This window comes from Falco peregrinus, chromosome Z, assembly GCF_023634155.1.
Source record: "Falco peregrinus isolate bFalPer1 chromosome Z, bFalPer1.pri, whole genome shotgun sequence".
Lineage (NCBI taxonomy): Eukaryota > Metazoa > Chordata > Aves > Falconiformes > Falconidae > Falco > Falco peregrinus.
Genome location: NC_073739.1, coordinates 40,466,397 through 40,494,240, shown reverse-complemented (window position 1 = coordinate 40,494,240; position 27,844 = coordinate 40,466,397). Strand labels below are relative to the sequence as shown.

The following is a 27,844-nucleotide window of genomic DNA, read 5'->3' as shown; positions in this document are numbered from 1 at the left end:
ACACATACCTGAATGCCCTATTTATCCAAATGAGAAATTACATGAAACCCACCTGAGACTCAGCATCTCCTATAGCCAGGACTGTCTTAAAGAATAACACAGTCTTCAGAACTAGTGCCAAACAAAATGAAAATCCACTGAATCTAAAATGCCAGCAGTCCAATGGGTGCTCAGGTGGCTTTAAAAAACCAAAGTGGTAGGAATGTATAAGCAGACATCCTCAGGTCTACTGATGTCAGAAAATCTCCTTGACTCACATTTAAGCATTAAAGTGAAGGATTCCATTTTGAGCAAGTGAAGAAGCAGAAACAGATGGCTTTCAAGTTTGATGAAAAATATAGATGAAGCTACTTTCTATACCACAATATATTGTCGGCTCAGAAAAACTGATGGTCTAAAGACTTGTATATTCCAAACAAAAACTTAGAAGAAAAACATGTGTGTAATTGTAAACATCAATAGTTACAAACATTCTCAAAAATTGGGACTGAGTAAAATGGGAACTTCTTCATTGTAAAAATAAGTCTGTATGAGAAGTTTTTTCCCCAAAAGTGCCACAAAAGTACACATTTGTTGCTCTGCAAAAGTAATCTATCAAATCTATGGTTCCTTCCCAAATTTTCCTTTCAGAGGGGAAGTGTTGACATAACACACATCTACCATGTGTTTTGCAGACAAGTTCTTTCTGCCTGTGCTTGGAGCTCACTAGAAGATAAAGCCAAAACAGAAGACATATCATCACCTTAGCCTAATGATGAGCTTGACTTAATAAGCCATTTCAGGTGAACACAAAAATTGTCCTTTCCTATACCCACCCAAAAGGAAGCAGAAGAGATAAAATACAATTTTCTTTTTTTTTTTTTTTTTGTAGTTGTAGTAGTAGCAGAAGACTGGCAAAAGATTACTTTAAGGGGCTTACAGAGAAGCTCAGAATTAGTTTTCTGCTTATAAGTAAATTTTATGTCATATCTCAACACACCCATATCTCAGTTCCTGAAAAATGTACTGGAAGTGCTGGTAGTGTTGCACAAGCAGTGTCTCCTCCCTCCCATCACACTTCTTGTCCCCAACTTCTTTTCCCTTCTTTAGTTTCACCTACACACATACATACTACCAGTAAGTGGCTTTTGGTTTTTCATGCATTTTTCCTATGTCACCACTTTACTGTTTTGCTTTTGAGCCTATGCGCATTTCCACTAGTTTGCAAGACAGAGAAAATACACATTCAGAATAAACTCAGTAAAAAAAAATACAATCACAATTTAGTAGAGCTTTACACTAACAAAAAACCAAACCAAGTATCAGAATAATTAATTCCCCTATATTAGCATATGTAATAGAATATTTTAAAACTGGAAGAAACTTCTGTTGAAAGTAATCTGAATTTTGTACATTTTGAGAACCTACAATAAGAAAATAAGAAAAATGGAAATCATGATGCACACAAACCCTCAATGGCTTTAAAACCTACTGCTCCCAAATCAAGACTCTGTAACTAATCCATGAAATTAATTAGCTCCAACAGTAAATTTAAGATTTCTCAGTGCCACATATTTTAAATAACTTGGCTAACCTTTTAATCTCAAAATTTTGCTTAAGTAAAAAAAAAGAATGCTGTGTTTTTAAGGAAAAAAATCAAAGTATATAACAAGTCGTATTTTCCTAATTCCTATAGAGCAAAGTTTATGGAATTGCTGTGGAAATATCATTACATGTTCTTACCATATCCGACAACAAAAGGATTCCAACAAAGCCTTCCTAGAAGCTGGCCAATTAAAGGGAACTGCTGGATTGCTAAAACTGAATCCTGTTAAAATATAAACCCAAACAAAAATATAATAAATATACTGCATATCAAAAGTAGGTTGGTTTGTTAATGATCCAGATTGCTGCAAATTACAATCCCAATAGTTTTGCTGTGAAATGCTGTGGAAGCAAATATCTGTAGCTATGTAACAAAAGCAGCACTTCCTGAAATTGGCTATAAAGTCATAATTCAAATAAGTTAAACCTTAAGAAATTAATTTCCTCACCTAATATTTAATTACAGTAGAAAATTTGTTCATTTGCCTCACATCCAGTAATCAGAAAACAGTATTAGTGACCAAGGTTTCATGACAAGAAAAGCACAAGTAAAGTATATTTTTGCACATCATCTTTGCTTTAAAATACTGTCTCACAGACTTTCTGAAGAAAAGAATGCCTACTATGGCTTAAAACTAAGTACACTTTCGTTACTTTTGCTTGCTTTCTTTAAATTAACTGATGTAATGACTACCCAGCAACAAACTTCAATCTAACTTTTAACCAAATAGAAAGCAGCTTCACTATAAAAGTAGTAGACAATGTAGTTTATATACAATCATGCATAACCAGTCTTATTCTTCCATTTTTGTAGCTTTATTATCTAATAAATGAAATTTTTTAAATGGTGCTGTGCTGAGATAACATGCAAGTAGCAGGAACGATAACCATCTCCTGCTGCTGCAATAAATTCCTTACATTTGTCTCACATTTGGGGCTAGCCCTAGACTTTCTGGGGCCATATTCACAAGGTCCATTGCAGGCCAAGCCTCAGATTACTTGAGATAGCAACATTAAAAATAGTTACTTTTTCCCTCCCTCTCAAGAAAAAGACGTATATAAACATGGGAAGAAACACCACTTCACAAAAATCTTTTATTTAAATTCAGTTCAGAAAAAAATAACTATACTGTAGTCTTCAGGTAAGAGTAATATTTTAAAAGTACTTCCATAAGAAGTCATGCCATATACTAAAAAAGCCATGCTCAGAAAAACATATAAACAATTAAACATACAAACAACTAAATTTACTTTTAAAAAAGCACTCTAGTGAGTGCAGACAAAATTAAATTACTAAACAGAACAGCCAGCAGCATATGCCAACAATCTGACCGCGCTGCTAGAATTCACTACATGTGCCACAACACTGGGGTTAACGTGTCAACAGACTCCCTAAGATTTAAAGGATCAGTTACAGTTTTGCATGTTAAGGCCTTTAAATAATCCAATTTATGACCTGACAACCAGAATCAAATTCTTGTTTATTTTAAAGAGTTTTTTAAAGAGGCTGGAACATTGGCTGGGAAATCTCACGTGACAACAGCCAATCAAGAAGAAAAAGCTCCTTTCACAATAAATCAGGGGAACAGGAAGCACGCTCCTGTTTGCATTACCTGTAACTGTTTCCCCAATTTGCCTCTCTGATCCAGCAATACATTAGGTCAATAACACAAAACTCTTTACTACTGTTGGCTTCTGATTTGGTCAAAACACGGTGCAGATTGTTTCTGAGGGTCTCTTTAGCACATATCACCCTTCCTTTTAAAGTCACTTACCATGTGTTTTAAAGTTTCATAAACCTGATGCAGAAACTCCTGGAGCTGGGGCAAGTGAAAGCACACATCCTTCTGGGATTCCAGTGTGGTGGCTTGACCCCATTTTATAGCTTTATCCAACCAATATTCAAAGTTCAGTTTGGGCACTGTAGTGTCCTGGGCCATTTCACAATCCTGAAAAAAAAATTGCAACTCCACATCAGGCAGAATATATAATAATAAAAATATAATATAATATGATATGATATAATATAATACAATATAATATAATACAATACAATACAATATAATATAATATAAACATAATAATAAATAATAATATAATAAATACTGGCTTCAAATCAACAAGGAAAATGTGAAGAAGGATTTCTGCTAACTTTCTGTGTGTTCACATGTGAAGGGGGGGGTATCTGTGTTTACAACTCATAAAGGTGCCAATTTTCTTTGTAGTACTAAGAGGGTAAAACAACCCCATTGTGACAAAGTAGCAAAGGGGGCACTGTAATCAGTAAATTAACTTAGAATGTACCACCCAGCTGTGTCTCAGGCTTTTATTATCAGAATTTGTCATCACCACTATTTCACTCAAAGAATATTAGAATAACATCAGTGTGCATTCATTTAGAATGCTTTGTGTGATGAGAAGCTGCAAATGCTCATTTCAAGACAAATGAAAGCCTTAAACTAAGGCTCAATCAAAACAAAAGGAGTTGGGGGGCTTTGCTCATTGTAATTTCTACATTTGTAATTGATCATTAGTTTTACATGCAAAAAGAGTATTCTCCTTAAAGGAAACTAATAAATTTAGTTTCAGCTCTGGTTTTCTTTGTATTAATATACAAAGGAGAAGGGAAAAATATGGACATGCAGCTTTACATATAACTCAGTTCTGAATAAAATCTGTACCATATATAATCTATACCCAGTGGCAAACTTTGAAGTAAAAACTGCATCTTTGAGAGATTAGTATTATTGCCAAGCTAGCTAGAATGTTAAAATTTAACCAAATTGCCCCAGTAAAAGACACCTCCCCCCCAAAAAAACCACATTTTTTTCTGCTTTGCTATTATATTTTTCATTGGCAGAAGGACAGAGAATAGCACAGCAGGCATTACAAGAATCTTTAAAGCTCTCTGAAAGAAACACCTCATAGGCTGAAAGAGCAAACAAGGTCTTGCAGCCATTCAATCATTGTTCTTTCTGTCAAGACTGTAAAGACAACTGTCAATTAACACAAACGTGGTGGTAGTTTTCAGAAATGAACTGTTGCCCACTTGGAGACAAATTCAAACACTCATAGATACCACAGAAATCAGTGAATATTTATCTTTTTAAGGTACAGACAGAAAAAAATAAACCTGAACCTCAGCAGCAGCCCTGCAAATCAAGCTTGCTTCATACAGCTAACCCTTACAATCACATCACTTGTACAGCATGCTAATCCGAGCCAGATAAAAACCTGAACTTGTTTAATTTCTATGAGTAATAGATAAATAAATATCCCATAGTGAATCATAACTATTATTTGAGTTTGGATCCTGTCCATAAAAAAAAAAAAAAGTAAAGCTGTTGGCCCGCCAGAGTTCAATGTGTATTTACCCTAAACATGTTCAAAGTAATGTAAGCAAAGCCACTGCTTTTGTGTACTTTATTAGAGTCCTGCTTCTACCTGCAACTGCTGCTGTTAGCAGAACTCTTAACAACCTGTGCAGTGCCAAGATCTTACTGATCTTCTACAAGCATCAAAAACAGCTTATGAGACTTCATCGCCATAGCTTGCTGAAGCATAGGTCAAATACCCAGCAGCAATTAGCTCTCAAACCCTCATATCATCACAAGGCCATAATAGACACTTTAAGAACAAATCAAAGCCAGAAATTGAATTTACACATTTGCGTAAATTAATGAGCCTGTTTGATCTTCCTAGGTAAGATTAATCCTCCTGAAAAATAATCCCATAACAAAATGGCTCCTAAAACTTTAGATAAAAAAAAGGTTAAAAAGGTAAAGAAAGAAAAGAAAGAAAGAAAGAAAAAAAGAAGAACCACAAAGACTCCAGCATTTTGGTGCCAATCACATAAGTTGACCACATACTAACAGAGGATTCAAGCCAGGCAAATCAAGCAGGCTTATTTCCTATAGCAGGTACCTGTAACTAACACTATTTCAGTATGCAGAATGGCACAGCCATGACAGGGTGAGGATGGTCTTTTTCCAGAAGTCTGAAATCCCAGCTCCACAATAAGGTGTTTTATCTCCCTTCTTAATGACAGCTAAATAAACTGGATTGCTGGTCCAGAGAGACACCTCAGCAGTTCCTTAGCTGGTCCAGATCCACTGCCTTATAGAGAAAACTGTCAAAGACGAAGATGTACATTCTGAATTTTAACTACAACAACAACAACAAAAAAGGTCAAAAAGGAGAACATGAACACAAAGCATAAAAGAAAGGAAATATTAAAAGTATATCTATATGTTGCTAACTGCAAGTGTACATTTTTACAGTTTCTGATAGTTAATTCCATTAAGATACCTAGTCCTGACTATCTTGGATATGAGCAAAGTACTGTTCCATCAATGGACTTCCACTAGTCACATAAATAAACGTCTCTCCTTCACCAAGAAAACAAAGCAGTTCTGTGCTCAGTGCTATTCAAAATCTTCACCTGAAATGCAGCATATTTTCCACATTTGTCTTGTTGTATGGAAACATAAGCAAAGGACTTGCACCAAAAAAACCTGACTACACATTCTAGAGTTCAAAGCCTATCTTCAGAAGGATCAATCCTGAACTTGCTCCTTTCACATCATTTTCTGATGAAACAGAAATAAGAGTTCTGTTTCTAAAACAGAGTTCCAAAATTTTAGCTGCAGTCTAATGCTCATTCATGGACACGTTTATGCACAAAAATAGAGGAGTCAGTTTTCTGCCCCATTTCTAAAGCGGATTAAGGGACAAATAAATATACTTTTCTGTGAAATTAACTTTGTGAAACTGCCTAAAATAGTGTAATACCAGAAATAAGAAGCAAGTGATCTAAATGACTAACAGAGCAGGTAATCCAAAGTGTGTATCTGTAATCAACTATAGTACATACACTAAAAAAAAAAAAAGGAAATAAACCATTAAGAGTGACAATAACAAATATTGTTATTGTTATTGTGAATAACAACGTTTGCACACTTTTGGGAGGAAGGAAGCAAGGTTGAGCACTTCTGTAAAGCTTTATACAAGAACTAGTCTTGCCAATTCCATAGTAGCAGAATTTCTTAAAGAAACCATTAGGATAGATTTTCAAAAATTATGATCACAAAAATTCTTAAGTGCTAAAAATATTGCTGTTATCTGTTTTGGGATACAATCAATTCACATTCTTATAAAATGTATTGCAATATCTACAGAAACTGAGATTTCCAAGAATTGCTGCATCATTGCCCCTTGTTTAGCATTCAGTATGGGCTTCAATTAATCCTTGATCAAGGGCATGCTTAATTTAATACACACTAATATTTTGCTGCATCACAACGCTGTTCATGCCACACTAAGAGAAAACAGGCAAAAAGAATTACCCCAAGCACCTGTTCTATTTGCAATAGCATGATTGTTAAGCTGTACTTAAAGTGTTTGCTTTTTAGAAGTCTCCAATGAAATAAGTTATTTTATTGATCGTTTATTTTACCTATAGCATCTAGTCCTGAAAAGAGCAATTTTATTAATTGCTTATTAAGCTTACTCTTGCCTTCAACACTACTGGAAAGCATACAGTAAAATCAATTAATGTATAAGTAACACAATTAAAAAGGAAACGTAACATACCAAATCTGACACACAGAGTTAATCTCAAAAACTGTCACAGGATATACAGTTCATTAACAAGAGATATATAAAACTATTAGCTAATTAGATGTAATTTAAACATTCAGAGCCCAGTAAGAACACACTAAAAGACCTACAGAAATTACAGATGATAAAGACTCAATCAATAATTTGACCTGTCATACTTTCAAGTATATTCCTAAAGTCTCTTTCAGGTTAATTCTCACTCTCCTCGGTTAGTTGGGACTCCTTTTATTTCAGCTGCCAAAAACGAGAAACTGTTTCTTATCTATGACCCCGATATGAAGCATTCAGAAGCTGGCTTTGCTGTAAATCACCTGAAAATACCCTTTGCTTCTAGAAAGAAGGGTAAGAAAGTCTTTAGTTCTCTCTCCCAGAATCCCCAGTCAAACCTTCCTAGTCTTGCACTTTCAAGCACAGGGAACCCTGTGGAGCTCAGGCATAAGGGTACTTGTTCTGTCTTTCAGAAGCTGAAGGCAGCATTTCTAACAAGGAATGGATTATTCTGTCAAGTGAGCTATCTGGATTAGTTTCTGAACTGTAACAGTTCAGTCAGTAACTTTCATTACCAGATCTCGAGGCAAAGCCCTACAGTATACCAGGGCACTCCACTTAACAACAGTTACACAGTTACATCCTCCTGAACACACACATACAGGTACCACGCTGCCACAGTCTTCCACTTTAAGACATACCTGAATACTATTCCTCTGTGACAGTCAACTACTTGCAAGGGCAGAAGAGATACCAACACCGTTTTCAATTACCTCCTTATCTATAGTTTGAAAATTAAATAGTTACGCGTTTGGCATGTAAGGTAGCAAAATAATGAAGATATTTTTTCCCTAGAACTGTAGAAATAAAATCTTTTTAAGTAACGCCATAAAAAGATAAAAATCAAGTGAAAGCAAAGTAACTTCTTCACTGAAACTCAGGACTCAGTTGTAATAAAAAGGGAGTAATGCAGTTGCTAAAACATTACAGCTCCTCAGAAAGAATCTCTGTCAATCACAAAAAAATCAGTAACTTTCACAGCTATCAGTGTCCCCAAACCTGGCTTTAATAGGTTGCCAAAAATTACTGCTAAACTTTTATCACTTATTTTGTCTCTACCCTTGTAAATTCGGCTGTTATTTTTAAATAATAAAAGCATTTCTAGTAGAAGGCTCTTTGAGATACCATTAAGGTACAATATTGCCTTAAGTCATAGCATTCCAAATAAATGTGACAAAAACTTGCATTTAAGTTCTCATTTGCATACTTTTCCTTCAACCAGTGATAAGTAGCTCCACACTCCAAACAAACACTTCACTTTTCATTACTTCATCTCCTCCCTCCAATCTTGCCCATCAGCAACCTCAGCTTGTGAGGAAAAAACAAAACAAGAAAACAATTAAAATACTTCTATGACATCAGGGTCCAAAGACCCCAAGCAGAACAAGGTCACCACTGAGCTAACAGAACACAGAACACATAAACATACATTCCAAATTATGTTTAGGGTTGTTGACACTTACAAAAGCAGAACAGTCCTTTCGTGCATGTCTATTACTCTAATAGAAATTAGGGGATAATAGCCAGAATTAGGAGACTAGATATTAGGAAAGGATTCAATATATTGAATTCAAATTAAATTTGAATTATCAATTTTGTATTTAATTTATTGCAGACATTAAAGTGAAATGTCGAAAAAGGAAAAAAAAAAAGTGCCAAGGATCGATTTTTATACCCTGCCCACAGGTAGTACTGTAATGCTGCAAAGAGAGGAATGCTGTTTTTTTCATGGTGAAACTTTGAATTAATCTCCAGTTTTAAGTTTAAATTCAGGGGAATTCCATTCAAACAGTATACAATTACAAGTTAATTGGAGAGGAGGTTCAGTGATGAGGGAAGCTTAGATGATTGGTTTTGTTTATGTTTAGGTCAGAATGGAATAGAATAGATTGTTTTGGTTGGAAGAGACCAACCATGATCATCTGGTCCAGCTGCCTGGCCACTTCAGGGCTGACCAAAAGTTGAACCATGTTCCCTTTCTGTGAAGATGTTATTCTTCCAATAAGGGGGGAGATAAAACACCTTATTGTGGAGCTGGGATTTCAGACTTCTGGAAAAAGACCATCCTCACCCTGTCATGGCTGTGCCATTCTGCATACTGAAATAGTGTTAGTTACAGGTACCTGCTATAGGAAATAAGCCTGCTTGATTTGCCTGGCTTGAATCCTCTGTTGGTATGTGGTCAACAATTGAAAAATCAAATTAAATAAAATCAAAAGACACCATGATTTTGACTCCTTTGGTAATAACTGCTAACTCTATTATGATACACTATCACTAATACACTAATAGAGCAGAAAACCATTAGCTTACTGTTTCCATATTTCAAAGATGATGACAATCATGTCACAAATTTACTATCTAATGGGTGATATTTTAAGGTTATGCCAAATGAAAAAAAGTAGCAGTTATCCAGAAAACAGATATTATCTCATTTATTATTTCTCTACATAAAATGCCTATTAGGTTCTTTCACCTTGTTTCCACAAATATATTTTTCACTTTCACCTTGACAACTCTCCTTTTACTTGCCAAGAATAAAACAAAAAAGTAATACTACTTAATTAGGCAGTAAGTCCAAACATGACTTATTCCCTACTTTAAAGAAACTAAAGCCTCACAAAAACAAATTCACAAAATGTTTATTAGGAAAAAAGTGACTATCTTTTTAGAAATCTCAGAAAGGCCCAAGAGTAGTAAAGACTATGTGAAAATTAAAAATTTTCCATTATTTATTCTCGTAATCTTATTTTTCAGTGTCGCTTGTTGAGAAATTAGGTTCCCAGGCTGGTTTTATAGGTTGGTATTTAATCTAATCTACACTCACTAGCAGTCCAGCAGTCCAGACTGACCTACAGAACAACTTCTATCTTGATTCTGGACAGTGTGCTTACATGCAGTGTTGGTTAGTGCTGATTTTTCATTTGATAACTTTTCACTTTGAACAAGTTTGCCTATTCCTTTTTGTGCCTACATTCATGTGTATTTTACAGCAAGAACAAATAACTATTAACAGAAAACTGCCTGTCTACATGCAGACTGCCCAAGTTAAAACAGACTGCATGCAAATGTATCTTCCTCTGAAAATAAAACGAAAGAACAGAATTTTGTACAAAAAAAAAAGGAACCAACACTGGCTAAGTATTGTGCAAAACCTGGTAAAGTAAATTTGTGTCAACCATTATCATTCAACATTTAGACAACAATTCTCTGAAAGTAATTAACTCCTCTATGTTGTTCCTCTGTATTTGTTTCCTGTATTTACTTCAATAATTAATATTTTAACAGTTGTCAGATCTGTCTTCTGAATTACATTATCAGGTCTCACTGGAAAAAGATCCCAATTTTCATCTCTAAGGGACTGTGGCCACTAAAAGGGCTACTTTAGTGGTGGACAGCATATACATAATATGTATTAAATCTCTTGCACAAATTTAATCTGAGTAAGACTGCAAACAGCAAAATTGTGTTTCCAGTTGTATTTTGTTGCCCTGCAGGACTGGAGAAGAGTCAGTGCCCTGAGGAGGCATGCATTGCTGGGATTCATACAAGATTTCGCTTTCTAGAACACTGAAACATTACATTTCCCTCTCCTCCCCCAAAAGGACTGTATAATCATAATAAAGCCTTCTCCTTCCCATTCATCAGGCTATAAGCTTCATGACCAAAAAATTATTATTTATTAGCCTTCCCTGATAATGGAAAATACTGCACACAAAAATTAATTTCAAAACTTTCTGGTTCTAATGGTAGGCTTGTCTGGCAGCAGCAGATCTTCCTTCTGACTTACCCCATTTCAAAAGGTTAAGAATCAAACCTTCTTTAATGGGAAAGGCAGAAATAATAGCTCAACACATGCATAATAACTCTTATCTTTTGCCCAAGGGAACAGTAAAAGATGTGAAAGACATTTAGGAGTGGTATCACTGAATTTTACAGATGTTATTTGTTACAGATGTTATATTGTTACCTTTCCATAATTAAACTTAACAGGACAACAAGGTAATTATCACTTCTATACACAAAAGATGTAATTACCTGCCCACGGAATGGATTACTATGTTTTCAAGCACAAATTGAATACAAAGACTGATCATTTGCCACTGGAAGTCACTCCTGCAAAAAATGCACCAAGTTTGTAAGAGTCCACTACAAGTACTTTTTTTTTAAAAAAAAGGTTCAATTTAAGAAGAGAAAACAGACAATGAAGTAAAGTACTTTTATATCTCTGGCAGAAGGTTCTATGCAATTCAGCAAAGTACCAAAACATACAATGACCTAATTTAAAACAATTTCAATGTTAGGACTAGCCAGATCAAACTACAGCAAGGCCCATGTAAAGCTGTCCATACCACCAGGCACGGAATGTACAAAATGGAAACTTGTTTCAAGGCAATAAAGCAAATCTCAGATTTGACCAGTACACACTGATCTCTGGCAGATCAACATACCCTTCCAAAACAAAAGCCAGATTTGAAACAGGGGGCTTCCAGCTCACCCTTAAACTCCTTGCTTGTTCTTTCATATCTGAATTGCCTAACTCTCACCAGTACACAGTGACCTACCACAGAAAGGGAACAGCAACATACAACAAAATACAGCTGAAGCTAGAAATCACATACTGGGCATTGTGAACAGAAGTACAAAAAAGTACACACCTACATAATCTTCTAGAAATTGGGGGGTGAAGCACATCTCCTTTCAATATATTTCCTCATTAAGTCAAAAACTTACATATTTTCTCTTGCACAATCTAAATAGCAAACCTCCCAAGATCATTTTGGTAGCTCTCAGGTCACTGTAACGTGGCAATCTTTCCTAGTGCTTTAAGGATAAAGATTTTTTGGGATAGCTCTAATGAAGGTGTTAAAATAGTCCTGGATTTAGTTTGCTGGACAGAGCCTTTTCACTCAGCTCGGTTCATTCTCAGCTGGCTTCCCTGAGAACAGCTGCAATAAAGGCCACACGAAGAAAAATGCAGCTAAGACAACAATGCAAACAAAGAATAAATGCAACTCTGGAAAGAGGCATTAAGTCTGATTCAGCCTCTGAACTACAAGAGGCACAACTGCTCCTGTAGAATACATAGTAATATAAAAGTAATATATTTTACTGGACTTTGCAAAACATCCTATCATTGCTAACACTGTGGCTAGTAACATCACACATCAATTGTGCATGGGCCTCTGTTATCAGTGTCTAAACACAACACAAATTAGATCTTTTGCTGGCTACAGGAAAAGGAACAAAATTCTGATTCTGTTTACATCAGCAGCAAATTTTGTTGCTTTCAATGCATAAAATTTCACACAGTGCGTTCAAGATGCTGAAAAGTTTATCCACATAAGAGCTCAGCAAGTCACTACACCAGAAAAGTTAGACCTCTTAGCAATAATGGCAAATTCTTGTTAGATGTAATTTATTGTTTGTACCCCTCCTCCTATATCCTATCAGCATCTCATGGGCTATGTGACATGAACTTTGACTATAAAGCTTTCAGTACCCTCTTATATAGCTTCATATAAGCCAAAGCAAAGATGTGAAAGAATTAAAATTACCAAGACAGTGTCAATTTTGTACCAAACGCAAATTTTACTTTTCCAGTTAAAATTTACATCTGGTTATCACTATCTCCTCCCACTTAAATCCACTATTAGACATTTCTACTATAACTTCACATACCTAGAAGGCTTTCTTCAACCCCTTCTCTACAGAACACTTCTTCAGAAAAAAACTAGGGGTGCTGGCTGACACAGGCTCAGTGTGGGTCAGCAGCGTGCCCTGGCCGGCAGGAGGGCAAACCGCGTCCTGGGGGGCATCAAACACAGCATGACCAGCCGGTCAGAAGCGGGGATTGTCCCGCTGTACTTGGCCTTGGTGCGGCCTCACCTCGAGCACAGTGTGCAGTTCTGGGCCCCACAGTTTCAGAAGGGTGTTAAGGTCCTGGAATGTGTCCAGAGGAGGGCAACGGAGCCGGTGGAAGGGCTGGAAGACATGTCCTGTGAGGAGCGGCGGGGGACTCTGGGTTTGTCTGGCTTGGAGAGAAGGGGGCTGAGGGGTGACCTCATTGCTCCCCACAGCTTCCTGAGGAGGGGACGTGGAGAGGGAGGTGCTGAGCTCTTCTCCCCGGGATCCAGTGACAGGACGTGTGGGAACGGTTCAAAGCCGTGCCAGGGGAGGTTCCAACTGGACATTAGGGAACATTTCTTTATTGAGAGGGTGGTCAAACATTGGGAGGCGGTCGATGCCCCATGCCTGTCAGTGCCTTAAAAGAGGCATTTCAACAATGTCCTTATTACCATGGTTCAACTTTTGGTCAGCCCTGAAGTGGCCAGGCAGCTGGACCAGATGATCATGGTTGGTCTCTTCCAACCAAAACAATCTATTCTATTCCATTCTGACCTAAACATAAACAAAACCAATCATCTAAGCTTCCCTCATCACTGAACCTCCTCTCCAATTAACTTGTAATTGTATACTGTTTGAATGGAATTCCCCTGAATTTAAACTTAAAACTGGAGATTAATTCAAAGTTTCACCATGAAAAAAACAGCATTCCTCTCTTTGCAGCATTACAGTACTTTGAGCTACCTGTGGGCAGGGTATAAACATCAACCCTTGGCACTTTTTTTTTCCTTTTTCGACATTTCACTTTAACGTCTGCAATTAACAAATATGCACTAATTCCCTAGTTTCCAAGCATAAGTAGAACATAGCTTAAATTGTACACAGCAAGTTAGAACACTGGTCCTCTCTTCAGAGGCGTTATGTATGACCTGTAATGGAAAAGAAAAGTGTATTCCTTTGTATTAATATATCAAGGAACAGCATTCACTTCTACATGTACACACAAAAATTACAAGGAGTCAGGGGGGAAGGCCTAAAAAAGTTCCTATCAGAACATCCTCTTCCTCCAACTAAGCTGTGGAGAAGATTCTGCGAATGAGTAGCATGGTCTGAAAATATTCAGCTTTGTTTCACCATTTAAGAAAAAGGGGGGGATGGACACACAGGTGGACAAGGGCAGACAGGACAGACAAGGACACAATCTATTTAGACATAGAGAAGAATGACTAGCCTGTCTTTCTGCAATTACATTGTAAGTTAACACTAAAGGACTTCATATTTCCAACAACTGTGCTTCTTTAATAGCCATGCAACTTTGCTAAACTCAAGCTTTACCCCTGACTTACACAGATAAAAGACAACACACAGTCCAAACTCTTTATCGCAAGTATTTGAACATGTGTTAAAATACTGCCTATGGTACTGATATCCACATCTATTCATACAGTGTACAGAGTTGTCTTGCTTATACTATGTGCATTCCTTTTCTCCAAAAATCTCTAGAGCTGTTCTTTTTTAAGAACATGTAATATTTAATATAGTATGAAGCATATACCTTTCACTGAAATTCTTCAGTTCTAGAGTTAAAGTATTTCTACCTAAGTGTAAGGAAATAAAGGCAAAACCAGAGTCACTTTCCAAAGTTACTGAGGAAGCAAATGACAGAAAAAGATAAAAGACACAAATCTCATATGTTTTAGCCCATTAGACAACACTGCTTCTCAAGGACTTCTTCAATGATAATCTATTATTCAACCTAAGCTCCTCAAGCATGACACAATAGTTTACGTAATGGTGAATGGTAATATTCCACTAAACAGAAAATGACCACACAACAATCACGGGAAAGTGTTTTCTTTCCAGTTTTTAGTATACATTCTTGCTTTTGCATGAGCTCTAGTGACAGCATAGTAACTGTAGTAGAAATGATACATATTTCTTTTAACATCAATTGAGGTTACTGAAATTCTGTGGGAAGCATTCACATAGTCCACATACATTGCAAGCAAGTTTGCAAACGGAAGAATGCATTTCTCCTTGGCGTTAAAAAAAAACTTACCCAAGAGTCTCATACTTTTCTCTCCCTCTCTCTCTGACTACTCAAACCCAGAGATAGCCACAGAATAAGATCTTCTGAATAAAGATGTATTTATGGCATTAAGCACACCTGACAGAAAAATAAAAATGTATTCTTCAGAATAAAAATAACTTCATGACATCCACATCAACATTTACAGCTTTTTGTTGTACGTTATTTTAACACACTCCCACAGACACTTCTCCCTGGATTCCATTGACAAGTTTCATGCTATTCACAGGCGTTAAATCAGGCTATTCATTCTTTGCCAACAAGAAAAAATAATTTTCCTCAGAAACACCTACAGCAACGACTTTCAGTGATTCACTAAGCTAAACTCATACTGCAGCAACAATTAGCTATGTGGGCACTCTGAACGTCAGTGCCCAGTCTCCAATCTGAGTATTGAGGCACTGATTTGTAGGATTCATAGTCATTTTTTTCCTGTATATTCTATGCACATGTACTTTCTAATGTATAATAGTGGACTCTGTGATTTACCAGTAAGATTTTTATGGTATCTGTTCATGAAAACCCCAAAATTTAGCAACATCACCCTTGGCATGAAATTAAAATCTGTGTAGTTCTGGTATTCTATGGGAAAGGAGTTACTTACGATCTTCAGTCTGTTGATGATAGACAAGAACTTTTATTGTAAAACATAGGAAAAAAAATATTAGCTAGTGGTATGTCTCTTCGCCTCTTCTCCCTGGACACTCACATATGTCAATTTAGTTGTATATTATGGTATCTCTATTCTAGTCACTGTTTGGAATATTTCAATACTGTCACATAGTTAATCAAGACTTACAAAATAAACATGTCTAGTGAATCTACTAGTAGGGAGGAAGGACAGCCTTACAGTTTAGCTCCAGGAGTCAGAAGCTTAAGAGTCTGACTCTCATTTCTGACACATCTCACACATGACACTAAAGAAGTCATTTAAGTGTCCAAGACCTGTTCTGCTTCACCTCTACAGAAGCCTGATTAGTACTGCTCTGCTTTTAAAATTTAATAGTACAGTGTATTTATTTATATTTTTTTAATCAAAGTAAAAACACATGTCTGATAAGATCAGATGTGCTCCATTTGCAAGTAAAAATAATTTATTCCTCTCAAAGATTTACAAAGTTCCTTGTGCTCCTGGACTTTATTTTGCCAGACTACCATAACCGATGCTGTGCAAATTGTATTTGAGCAAGTCATCTGTCGTTAGATTGTGTCCAATTCATGACTAGTAAGTTTATGAAAAAATAAGTCATAACATTGCTTACATACAGAATTTGTATTCAAAGTAAAAAATGCATGCAGAAGTTCTATGTCAGAACCCTGCAACCATATGCAAGGCTGACAGTTTAAAAAATAGTAACAAAAACCTCTTGCAAATAGCATGTCTGACAGGAGTCCATCCTTCACGATTACATGAAGTAAAAGCACTCTTGAAAAGATGTTGAAGAAGTTGTAACTAAAAATTCCAACATAAGATTACAATTGTTAAGTTAATATAGATATATCTTTATGATTTATTTATTATTGATTTATGTTTAATTAGTTTATGATTAATATAATACTAATAACAAATATTTTTGTATTAGGGATACAGTATTCAGCTCCAAATCATCACATGCTATTTGTCATAGCCATCTAAAATCAATATATTTCTATAGTAAAATGCACAACTAAGTCTTACAAATTTTTAAATACTTTTGCAATACCTACAAAGTTATTGGCCCTCACCAAAGAGAAAATACTTAATTTACATTCCTATAATTTACGAAGTAAATTAACTATGTGGTCCTGAAGTGGTCTTAAAAGTTGGTGGGATGCACCAACCGTGCAACAAGTTTCAAGACACAAAAGATTTTTTAATTCCAAAGCTACATGAAAGAAAATACAGAATTTTAATTAGCATTACTATTGTCTTAATTTTTGCAACATTAATTAATGACAGTCATTTATGGTAATATTAACCAGAAAATCCGGTCTGGGAATGCCCTTGTTGGTGAAAATTAAATGATTTAATACACGATTTGACTTTACATGTAGTAAGATCTTTACAACCTGGCATACTTTTGTGCATTTTTCAAATCAGGTTGGCACAAAATATGTTGTATTCATTAAAAAAAAAATCTGATAAATCAAAGACAAGATTTTTATTTGGGACTAAGTTCATGCAATATATACAACTTCCTGTAACTGTGAAAAATGATTCCATGTATGTCAAAGGACTCTACCATTTTCTAAATTATCGTTTCAGGCGAAAACTCTTTCACCAATCCTTCACAAGACCCTTCACCCACATTTTGAAAGACATCTTTGTCAAAAACAGCACCTTCACTGTAGGTCAATATACTGAAACTTATGTCTGAGGGAAAAAGAAAGAAAATTACAGTTTAAAAGTACCCTGAGTGCACAAGGTTGCTCCATTAATGGAACAACTATGTCTAGTGCCTTCAAATGGGTATCCTTTGCTGCTTAAACTCTCCATAACATTACCCTTAAAATCTCAGTTCCCACTGGTGTTGCTTTTGACACTTTCACGCATGGTATCCTGTGGTCAATTTCATGCACATACCATCCACCTGGTACACATGCACGTGCTGACTTGATGGAGGACTATTGCCAAACAAAATGTGGAGCAGTCTCTCTTTGACCCACCCCTCAATTTTTAGAAAATATATAGGCATAGAATTGTTTTCAAACCTTTATCCTGCTTTCAAACTTGTTTAGAATTGACTTACATGTTCAATTCTTAGTAGCCAAAGACATGAAGATGTGGAATCACACAGATCTTACCTCCCGAAAAAAACTAAGATAAAAGGCATATAAATTATTATCAAAGCTTGATCCATGCCTGCAAGTGAAAAGATAACCATTGGGATCAGTTTCTGACGCACAATCTCCTGCTGCCATGTTCTCTACAGGCAAGTCCCCACGGAAGGGCAAGTACAGCAGGGTTCACAGCCTCTTTACAAACCAACCACGAGAGGACAACCAACACCGCGGTTCGGCAGCCTGCGTCGTTCCAAGAGATGGCAGTAGCGAACAAACCGCCACAGTGAGATGCCTCGGGAGGAGAAGCGATACACAGGAGAGCTTTCCCGCAATGCCAAAATTCAACATACAAGATTTTCGTAGACTTGTCGGTAGCTCACAATATATTTCGATAAATACCTGAAATTCTGCTTCAAATATCGTATGATTGTTACGACACAATTTTTGAACCTTGAGCAAAGGGAAGATGAACATAAAAATATATTACACAGAAAACAACCCATGTAATTCTGAAAACAATTTGAATGCTGCTTGGTTTAATGATGCAGACAAAAAAGCTTTCAATTTACAAAATAGAATCAGAGTTTGCACTGCGGGGGGGGAGCTTCAGATCTTTATAATTACATATTGGAAAAAAATCCCAAATTCTTAATATCCTCCTGGTTTTCAAAGGCCTGTCTCTAGAATGTTATGTCCCACAAATTTTACCAGAAAAACACTTCACTGTGACATACAGCAGTAACCAAATATTGCCCCATTTCAGTTATTCTTCCACATCAAAAATGGCAATTTGGAAATTTTCTGAGGAGTGGAAGATAGTGGCTTAGCCACCTACATTTGTGAACCAAAACCTAAAATAAAAATGGCAGCCCTTCCAAACAGTTATGAGGCATGGGTCTTCCCTAATCCTTAGTTTAAATAAAAGGCCAGCTACACTTTGACAGTATCCAGTAAAAGCATGCGGGACTGGAGTTGCTCCTCTAGAGCAGATGTCTGCAAGTGTCAGATTGCACAGCGCAAAAGTTGGCACATCTGCTAAATCAGAAACAAAGCTGTCATCTTCTTCCTCTCTCTGTAAACAGAGACAACTTTAGGAAAGTATCTGTGTATTGTATGTAGTTGCACTGATGTCGTACATCTATCATGAAATGACATTTTACCGTTCAGTTTCTTAAGTTCCTAGAACGAAGGTGATTTGCAAGATGCAGACAGCCCAGATGTGGAAGCCTCTCTGTTTTCAAACGTTTTCAGTACCAGCCGATATTGACCAAGCACTGGCTGCTAACGGGACACGCACGCAGCCTCACATTACCTCCTTTATGACAAGCCACTTCCACGTCTGACACCTCACAGCCTAACGGGCATTCTCACCGAAAAGCTCAACCCTCGTTAGGGGAAGCGCTGAACAACTACCTTGCCCCTGCGTGAAGGCGAGCAAGCGGCCCAGCGGCAGCAAGGCATGGCGCCCGCACCGCGGGCTCACCTGCCAGGCGGCAGCAGCTCGGGAAGCCGCCGGCGAGAGCCCGGCGCTCGGGACACCGGCCTCGACGCCGCAGCCACCTTCCCCCGGCGGCGCGGGAAGCTCCGGCCAGGCCGCCCTGCCGCGACACTTTGGGTGCCGGTGCCAGCTCCCCACCGCCCGCCCGCGCGCCCAGCTGCCGCGCTCCCCTCCCCCAGGGCCGCCCCCGCCGCGGGCGGACGCGCACACGCATGCGCGGACCCTCCCGCCCGCGCCCCCTCCCCCTCGCCGGGGCACCCGCGCCCGCCGAGGCCAGGCCGCAGGGGGCGGGACGGGCGAGGAATGCCGCTCCCTCTTCAGTCAGCGCGAAAGTCCCCGCCACCGCGGCGGAGCCGGTAGCCGCCGCCACGCCGAGCCCCCCACCCCGAGGGCAGTAGTGGGGGAAAACCGACCCCCCCTCCCCCGCCGCCGTACCGGCTTGACGCGCGCGGCCCCCGCCCCTCGGCCCCGGCCCCGCCCCCTCCCCGGCGGCTTACCCCGCGGCCCGGCCCGCGCCGCCCGTTGGGAATTTTCGCGCGCTCTGCCCCACGCTCGCGGGCGGTGCGCCTGCGCGGGGGCGGGGCGGGGCCGGCTGGCGGTGGGCGGGGCCGGCTGGCGGTGGGCGGGGCCGGCTGGCGGTGGGCGGGGCCGGCTGGCGGTGGGCGGGGCCGGCTGGCGGTGGGCGGCCCGCCTTCCCCGCTGCTGCCGGCCCCGCGTGCCCCGCCCCACGCGCCTTCGCACGGGGCCCGGCGTGGCCTGAGGCGGGAACGGGGATGTCACCGGCCCTCGCGGTCAGCCGGGGTGCCTGTGTTACCGACCTGTCCCAGCTTCACCCGGTGAAACTGAGGGAGACAGGCAAAGCCCATGTCGACCCTGTGCGTACAGCAGGGAGAAGTCAAAATGACGGGGACGTTTATGTTCTTGGTGAGCGTCGTGGTGAGTCTGCCAGAGGCCGGGTGGTGACAGTGGCCAGGTGAAGGTACCAGCCCATTATCCACCATCCTTGGTCTCTGACCAGGAATGAAAAAAATCCTTTGGTTTTTCCCCGTCTGGTGAGACTGGTGAGCACAAAACCCATTAAACTTTTGCTTGTTTTCAGTTCTGTCAACATCGACAGGCCTTTTAACCCAGGGGAAAAAAACCAAACAGGATGAGTAGAGACCTGCAGTAGATAACAAACATCACTGAATAAACTTACAGTTTGAAAAAATACCTGGTTTCTCAAACTGCACTTTGTGCTGATACTAAATTGAGACATAAACACATGGCACACCTTGCTAGCCATCTGTTTATTAAAAAGTATCAGTAGTAAAAGTACCAAGACCCGTATTCTGTCATTTCACCACTGCTGAGTTATGCTAGTCCTCAAGGAAATCCCACTGAAAATACCAACACTACACCATCTGACTACTTAGTGCAGTTTTGCTCATCACTCCCTAGCCCACTTACACAGTCATACTTCATTCACCTCCCTGTCATTCTTATTTTGCTCATCTACTCAACTCCTTCTATTCATGCTGGTAGTTTTTCCACTCTTGACTCGCTTTACCTTCACATTCACTACTTCCAATGAAGAGCTGGTGGGGAATTGCTATAATTTTTCTACTTGTCTTTTTGAGAATCGTAGAATGGTTTGGGTTAGAAGGGATCCATTGGCATTTAAAATTTCTTTCTTTCCTACAGTATTCCTCCTGCCAAATACATACGCTTACATCTCTCTGTCCTTATTTCCTCCTCAAAGAAACTGTGGATAGTGAGGCATCATTGTAGTCCTACCTAAAGGAAAACAAAACAAAATATTTGAAAGAACATAGTCAGTAATCTTGTCTCCATCTTGAACCTAGGTTGCAATGTGTCTTTTCACATGGATTTTATATTAAATCCCACTGATATCGTTCGTCTGAATTAACAGGCTAGTTTGTATTAGATTTGTATTCAAGATTTGTACTCTGCATGGACATAGGAGTACCACTGCTGCTAAAGCTGATGTTAACTGTGCTTCTCTTTACCCAGTCTCGCTGATGTCCAAACTCCTTTCATTCAGCTTTCATACTCTTCTATTCAGATTTTGTGCAATGAGTCATGTTTTCTGATCACTGCTGCTTCCAATTTTCTGTAGAAGGAGACAAAATCCCCTTCAGTACTGACAAAGAAAAACAAATTCAGCCTACCCATGTGGTGAAATCCCCATGCATGAATACTTATGTTACTTTTTTTCATTTAATCCTGTCAAATCAGCAACACCTGATGAATTAAGGGCTTGTGTGTGGAAGTTTCAAAGTACTTTCTTGGGAGAGAGCAATTGCTCATCAAGACAAACTGGTGGGGATGTTTCCCACACATCCAGCACATCTGCAGAGCACAACTCTTGGAGCTTTGGGTGTAATGCCCATATTCACACTGTGAGTCCAGTTCATAACTCATGCAAGTCTTTAATCATTCTACTCCGTCTCTTTCTTGTCAAATGAAAACATGGCAGCATTTATATTTGTTTTCTACCATCAATTGTGTTAACACTTCCTTAGATGTCAGCATTATTGATTATTTCATCGCTGAAACATGTAACTGTTCTGGTACAGTGGAAGAAGCTTGAGAGGAAGAAGTTTGATAACCCCATTTTTCATGTTTCTGATTGAGCATATTCCATTGTTGTTCAGCGTCTATTTCTATATCATAGTCACAAAATAGCAAAAAGCTGCCTTTGTTAATCAGCTTGATGTTTATACCATCAGCAGAGCCAATTTTCTTCTTGCTATGCAAGAAGCCATATCCCGGTTCTCATGCACACCTGGATATATGGCCAAAGATTGTAATACACCAGAATCTGTGAAAAATAAACCCAGGAATTAAAAAAATAAAAAATAAAGAGAAATTTAAGAAAGTAATCAGAAAGGGTATAGTAGACAGATGTATAAAAATAAGAATAAATAGCAAAGATGAAAGCACATGACTAATATGCATAAAATCCAGTGGGTGGAAGGAACACTTGATAATATTACCTTAAAATGACCCTCATTTTAAATAGACACAAAATAAGTGGTAATGATATGAATAAAGAATTAGGTAGTATAAATCCAGTGAATGCCAATACAAATGTTATGTTACTTCAGACATTCTGTATGCAGTTTGCCTCTCTCCTGCATTTAATAAATGCGAGACATTTGAGTGTTAAAAAAATGTTATTGGGACTATTTTTCATAGCCTTGATCTTTAATAGCAGATAATTACATATAGAGCCAATCCAGCTGCCTAGTCTCAAACAGAGAATTACTAATAGTAAATATTTAAAACTTCAAAAATATATTCAGAGTGTTAAAAGTCACCAGAAATAGTACTGCTATAGATATGAATACCATGTCTTCAAAACCTGAATATTTACGAAAGGATCTTCCAAATGCTGGAGAATTGCTGGCTGCTCCCTCACAACCCTAGCAATCTCCCCTTCAAGGTATGTTGCAAAATCTCCTTGTTAAGCTTTGCACTTTGATGGTATACAGCAGATACTACACTTCAGGGAAAAATATCGCCATTTTTGTTTTGGTCCAGTATTAATTTGGTAGGAAGAAATCTCCTGTTGGGGGAAAAGAATGAAAAACATCTTTGACAGTTTTTGGGAGGGGAAAAAAAAAAAGAAAGTCCCAGCTGTTTGAAGCTGCTTAGAAGTTTGGAATGTTAGAATAAATACCAGGGAAGATAGATTGATGGGACGAACTGCAGGTGAGGCACACAAAGGTGGATGGTAAATATAATTTATCAATGCACATGACCACCACATATGTAGTATATTTTATGCACAGTATAGTGATTAGCTAAAGAGCACATACTGCTTTAAGCAACACAAGTGTTTCTGCTTAAACAAACAAATGCACAGTACCAAGAAAAATGCTCTCAGACCCCTTAGCTGAAGTGAACACAATACATGCCTTCATATAGGTGTGTGGCTACTTCAAAATGGTTGCTACAACAAGGAACTAATGTAGCTGCTGCATATATATTGTTGACCTTTATGGGTGGAATTAGAACTGCCCAAGTATTAGAGTGACAAACAAAGCATCAGTAATATTCAAGAGGTTTCACATCCTTCCAGGGAAGACCACAGTGTGCAACCAGTCACCAATACATTTCAATTTACTGCTGTTCACTAGCCACATAGGCAGATATGGAATTTCTAGTTGCTGTGATTATATCTTTGAAAATTTCCCCACTAAAACACTGTATTTTGAGCGACTGTGAGTGTAATAGCTAGGCATACCTACATCCTTCAGCTTCAGGTGTTCATCCTCTCCCATATCTCCCGTATAATTTCATGGTTCAGCATTGCTTATGCTTTCTAAGCTGTTCTATGAAAGAAGCAAAGAACCGTCTTCAGTAAAGAGGTGTTGCTTTTTGGAGGCAGCAGGCTCTGCAAATCTGGTTGATGGTCTTTGTGAGCAATGCATGTCACACAGTCTTTATGTTGATATCAGAATAATTTTTCCTCTTCTTTTGCTTGCTGAATTGCTTGTTGTTCCTTTTGATTTGACATCGTGGGGAGGTTTACTTGCTCCTAAGAGGGGCAGGAATACTTGCTGTGTTCTGTGTCCCAAGTGATAGATGAATACGTTTTGTTTCTTCTTAACACAAATACTATCAAGTCTTTAGCTGGGGTGCCTCTGCAGTGTTCTAAAAAATTGGCCTTGAATAGGCCAATGGTATTTAATGCTCCTCGAACCAAACCTTAGGAGTTCTCCTACTAGCTATTAAAGCTGTACCTTTGCTATTTGTCTTGTATAGAACATATGTTCACAGGGATAAAATTTGGAAATTGCATTTTTAGAGAAGCTGAAGTATTTAGCTTAGTGACTGATTATGTTTCTATCTACAATTTATAAACTTCCTTGTGGAAGATAATCCTGAAAATAATCCCTTTCCCTGTACCTATCTGTACTCTCAGCAGTTGCTATAAAAAAACACATGGATGACGTGACAAAAACATGACAAAAAGACACTGAGGCAGCAAAGATACAAAAACCTTCTGTGACGTCCTGCTGCTGTTGTGTGATGTTTGAACACTTGATGAATAATGGAGAGCATTTCTGAAGCTTGGCCTGCAGGAACTAAGCACAGTGCGTGCGTAGGAGCAGAGAGCTTACTCACTTCTATGGCATTCCCTCTTGATACTGTGAAGAGTTTCTATGGTATATACAGAAGGAGAATAAAGTACTTGCTACAGAATGGAAAGTTAATGACTTCTCCTTGACCTGTTCTCTTACTGACAGCTGTTGACAATATGAAATACTTTAGTGAGAATTTCAGTTTCATGTGTGTGACTGTATTCCTTCTTGCTTTATATGAAATACTCTCCTTAACTAGAAGAGGTACTTACGCACCCTAGAGCCTGAAAAGGTTTAGCAAAATTTAAGATAATAAAAAGAGAAATGCTAGGTTTACTGGCAGCAAGCAGGAGCCACCATAACAAATCAACAAAACTTGATAAAGATCACACTTAAACCAATTTACAGAAGTTTGGAGGTGTGGAAAACTGCCTGTTGAGAATCAGAATGCAGCTACAAAACTTTATATTCTTTCATGACTTACATCATTATGCAAACTTGTGTTGTTATGAAGCATTAAACCTTTGAAAATCAGGTTACCATCATAATGTAAAGTATATCAGTGAACTCAAAGACATCACACACTGAAAGTCTTTAGCTTTTTTTCATCTGCAAACTTGATTATTACAAGTGAGATTTTCAAATTAGGAAACTAAATCTCCATAAATTCCTTTGTCTTCACAGTTTAAAAGTATGAGAAAACTGATCACTACTGGAATCTGGAATTCCAAACAAGCCCACACCACTTAAAAATGTTTCAAGTAAAACAGTTTCTAAGTTCTTATACCCTGAAATACAGAAATTTTAAAATAAACCAAAAAACAAAATTCACACACAAAAAAGGTATGCCTCAGCTTTTCATGGAATGATACAAATCATAAACTAAGGTAAAAACAGAACATTGCCTTTTAACATCCCAACAGAGTCACTGTCCGTGGAAAAGACAACAAGTGGGAAAATAGGAGAAAATGTAAGCATGTAAGTTGATACATTTCTCTTATAATTTCCTTTTATCATCTGCATAAAATGCTTTTATTAAAAATGGAAGCACAGTTGAGAAAGTGACATCGTTTTGTTTGAAACTTGAGACTGCCTTTTCATCTATATACCTTCCCAAACATACGTCTCCATCAAAACCAAATAAATCCAAAGTGTAATCATAAATACTACACATCAGATTAAAAATGAAGAAATGACCAATATTTATGCAACACATGGATTTCCACCTATTAACCATAGCATTCCTAGTGCTGACTTCTATGGTGCCTATTAAAAAAAAAACCAAAAAACACACACAAAAAAACCCCCAAAACAAACAACTAAAAGGCCATAGAACACAGGAAAAGACAACTGGATGGAAAGACAGAAGATACTTCTCTTTGGTCTTAACCCAATCTCACACCGCCATTTTAGCTAATAAGTTCGAGAAATTGTCTCCATGGTCAGCATTTTTCAGCATTTGCTGAATGTTATATATGCTCCTTTGTTCACAGTAAAACAGGCCAGCCTGCTGGTGTGGCCTTCATGCCTTTGAAAATTACATACTTTTTTCAGTGTGGCAAAGCCCTGCCTAACAAAAAAGTCTCTGAGCTAGGGATTCTCTTCAAAATGGAAAAGACCTCCATTTACTGAGTATTAAAGTAGCTACCAAAATAGTAACTACGTAGCAAGCTTGTAGAATCACAGTCATTCCAGTCTCAGCCGAAACAAGGCTGAAACAATTCAGCTCTGTGGCAGAAAACAAGAACTGCAGTTCATGGGTTGCCAACTTTTCCCCCACATTCTCTATACATTAACTGAAAACCTCATATTTCTCATTCCTTCATTTAGTTTATTGGACACTACAATATGGTGCTTCTTTGACCTCCCAAAGGAAATATAACTCCAATATTCCAGTGCCTTCACTGCTTCTTTAAACAGTTTGTCATCCACACTCCTTTGCCTGCAATACTCATAGTTACAAATCTGTGGAATGCAGTCCTTCATAAATCTCCTCTCAGTTGTTTTAGCAATCCTTCTTCCTTTATTGGTATTAACCTTTCTTTAACCTTGTCTATCTACAGATTTAGCCCCTTACTCGTGACTTCCCATAGAAAATGTCAATTTGTTTTCCATTATTCTCTCATTAAAAGTGTTCTTTTGTTTCCTTAATTTCCTTGCTGCATTAATTGAATATTTACATAGGTTCACCTTTAAATGGTCTATAATTTAATATGGTGAATCTGATTCACAACTGATAAAAATATACATGCATATAATGCATGCAGTTCAAAAGCTTTATACAGACCATGTGAAGCCTGGTTTAAAGGCATTGTTTCAGATATCTCTATAAATGAAAGATGTATATGCAAATATATGATACATAATAAAGTAGCAGCAAAGACAAATATTGTATTATGATGGAGATAAGACAGAGAATATGTACCTGGCAATTGCAAATAAATAAATTCAACGCAAATTGTGTTGAATTAACCCAAATCTGAGCATCACAATGCCAGTTATTAATTAAGATCACACATAAAATAAGTCTACATATATTAAGAAACACAAAGTAAGAGCCAAAAATGTCGTAAGGCAGTTTGTGCTATAATCGCAAGTTTAAGGTATCCATGCATGACTTTATTAATTTTGGAAATAGTTGCCTGCCCGCTGTTTCTTTTGTACCCACAATGTCACATCCCTTGTTTTTTTCAGCAGCGTCCCTGGAAGCTTGCTCAAGATCTTTAGTTCAAACCTAGAATTTAACTATGCTTTTCCTTAGATTTATGTACTCTCATTTCATAGGACATAAAATACCTTTAGGCTACAATGTCATTAGGGTTTCTTTCATATGTGATGTTATAAAATATTTTTTTCATGTAATACTATGATATCAAACAAGAATAAAAAGCTGAAACCCCTCCATACTAAGTGTTACCATGTGGAGCTCATAGCGACCTGAAAAAAAGTGCAAGCAACCTTCTTGCCTATTAAGCTCTTACCTGAAATTCACTGGTCTGGACACAGCATCAAATAAAGAAATTGTGCAGGGAGCTCCCTGACATCTGATATGTCCGTGCTATAGATGCTCCTCAGTTCTCTTCTGTCGGTCTGCCTAGCTGTGAGGGCAAGGACTGTACAAGGGAGCCTTTCAGTTACTGATACCTGAGCTGGCATAAAGCTGCAGAATCTGCAGTGAGCAATAAAGCTAGTGTAAGCAAGTCTGCATCCATAAATAACAGCTCAGAGTTACATATCTATGGAATACTGCTGCAGACAGATAAACCGGCTTGCTACAGCAGTAGCCTGATCCACTATGGTAAT

General features: G+C 38.1%; 1 protein-coding gene across 7 annotated transcripts in view; it reads right to left on the bottom strand.

Moving 5' to 3' along the window:
- Window positions 1-27,545, bottom strand: part of FANCC (FA complementation group C) — a 91,238-nt gene extending 63,693 nt beyond the window's left edge. The window contains exons 1-4 of one of the 7 annotated variants that reach the window (XM_055791351.1): window positions 19,946-20,012; window positions 11,290-11,367; window positions 3,360-3,533; window positions 1,723-1,807 (exon numbers count right to left, since the gene is read on the bottom strand). In XM_055791351.1, coding sequence (XP_055647326.1) covers window positions 1,723-1,807; window positions 3,360-3,524 — 250 coding nt within the window. In that variant the 5' untranslated portion in view covers window positions 3,525-3,533; window positions 11,290-11,367; window positions 19,946-20,012. Of the gene's footprint in view, window positions 1-1,722; window positions 1,808-3,359; window positions 3,534-5,508; window positions 5,650-11,289; window positions 11,368-15,157; window positions 15,341-19,883; window positions 19,905-19,945; window positions 20,028-27,522 lie in introns of those variants that run through there. The other 6 variants (XM_055791347.1, XM_027791360.2, XM_055791348.1 and 3 more) reach the window with 6 other exon arrangements.
- Between the last annotated feature and the right edge of the window lie 299 nt (window positions 27,546-27,844).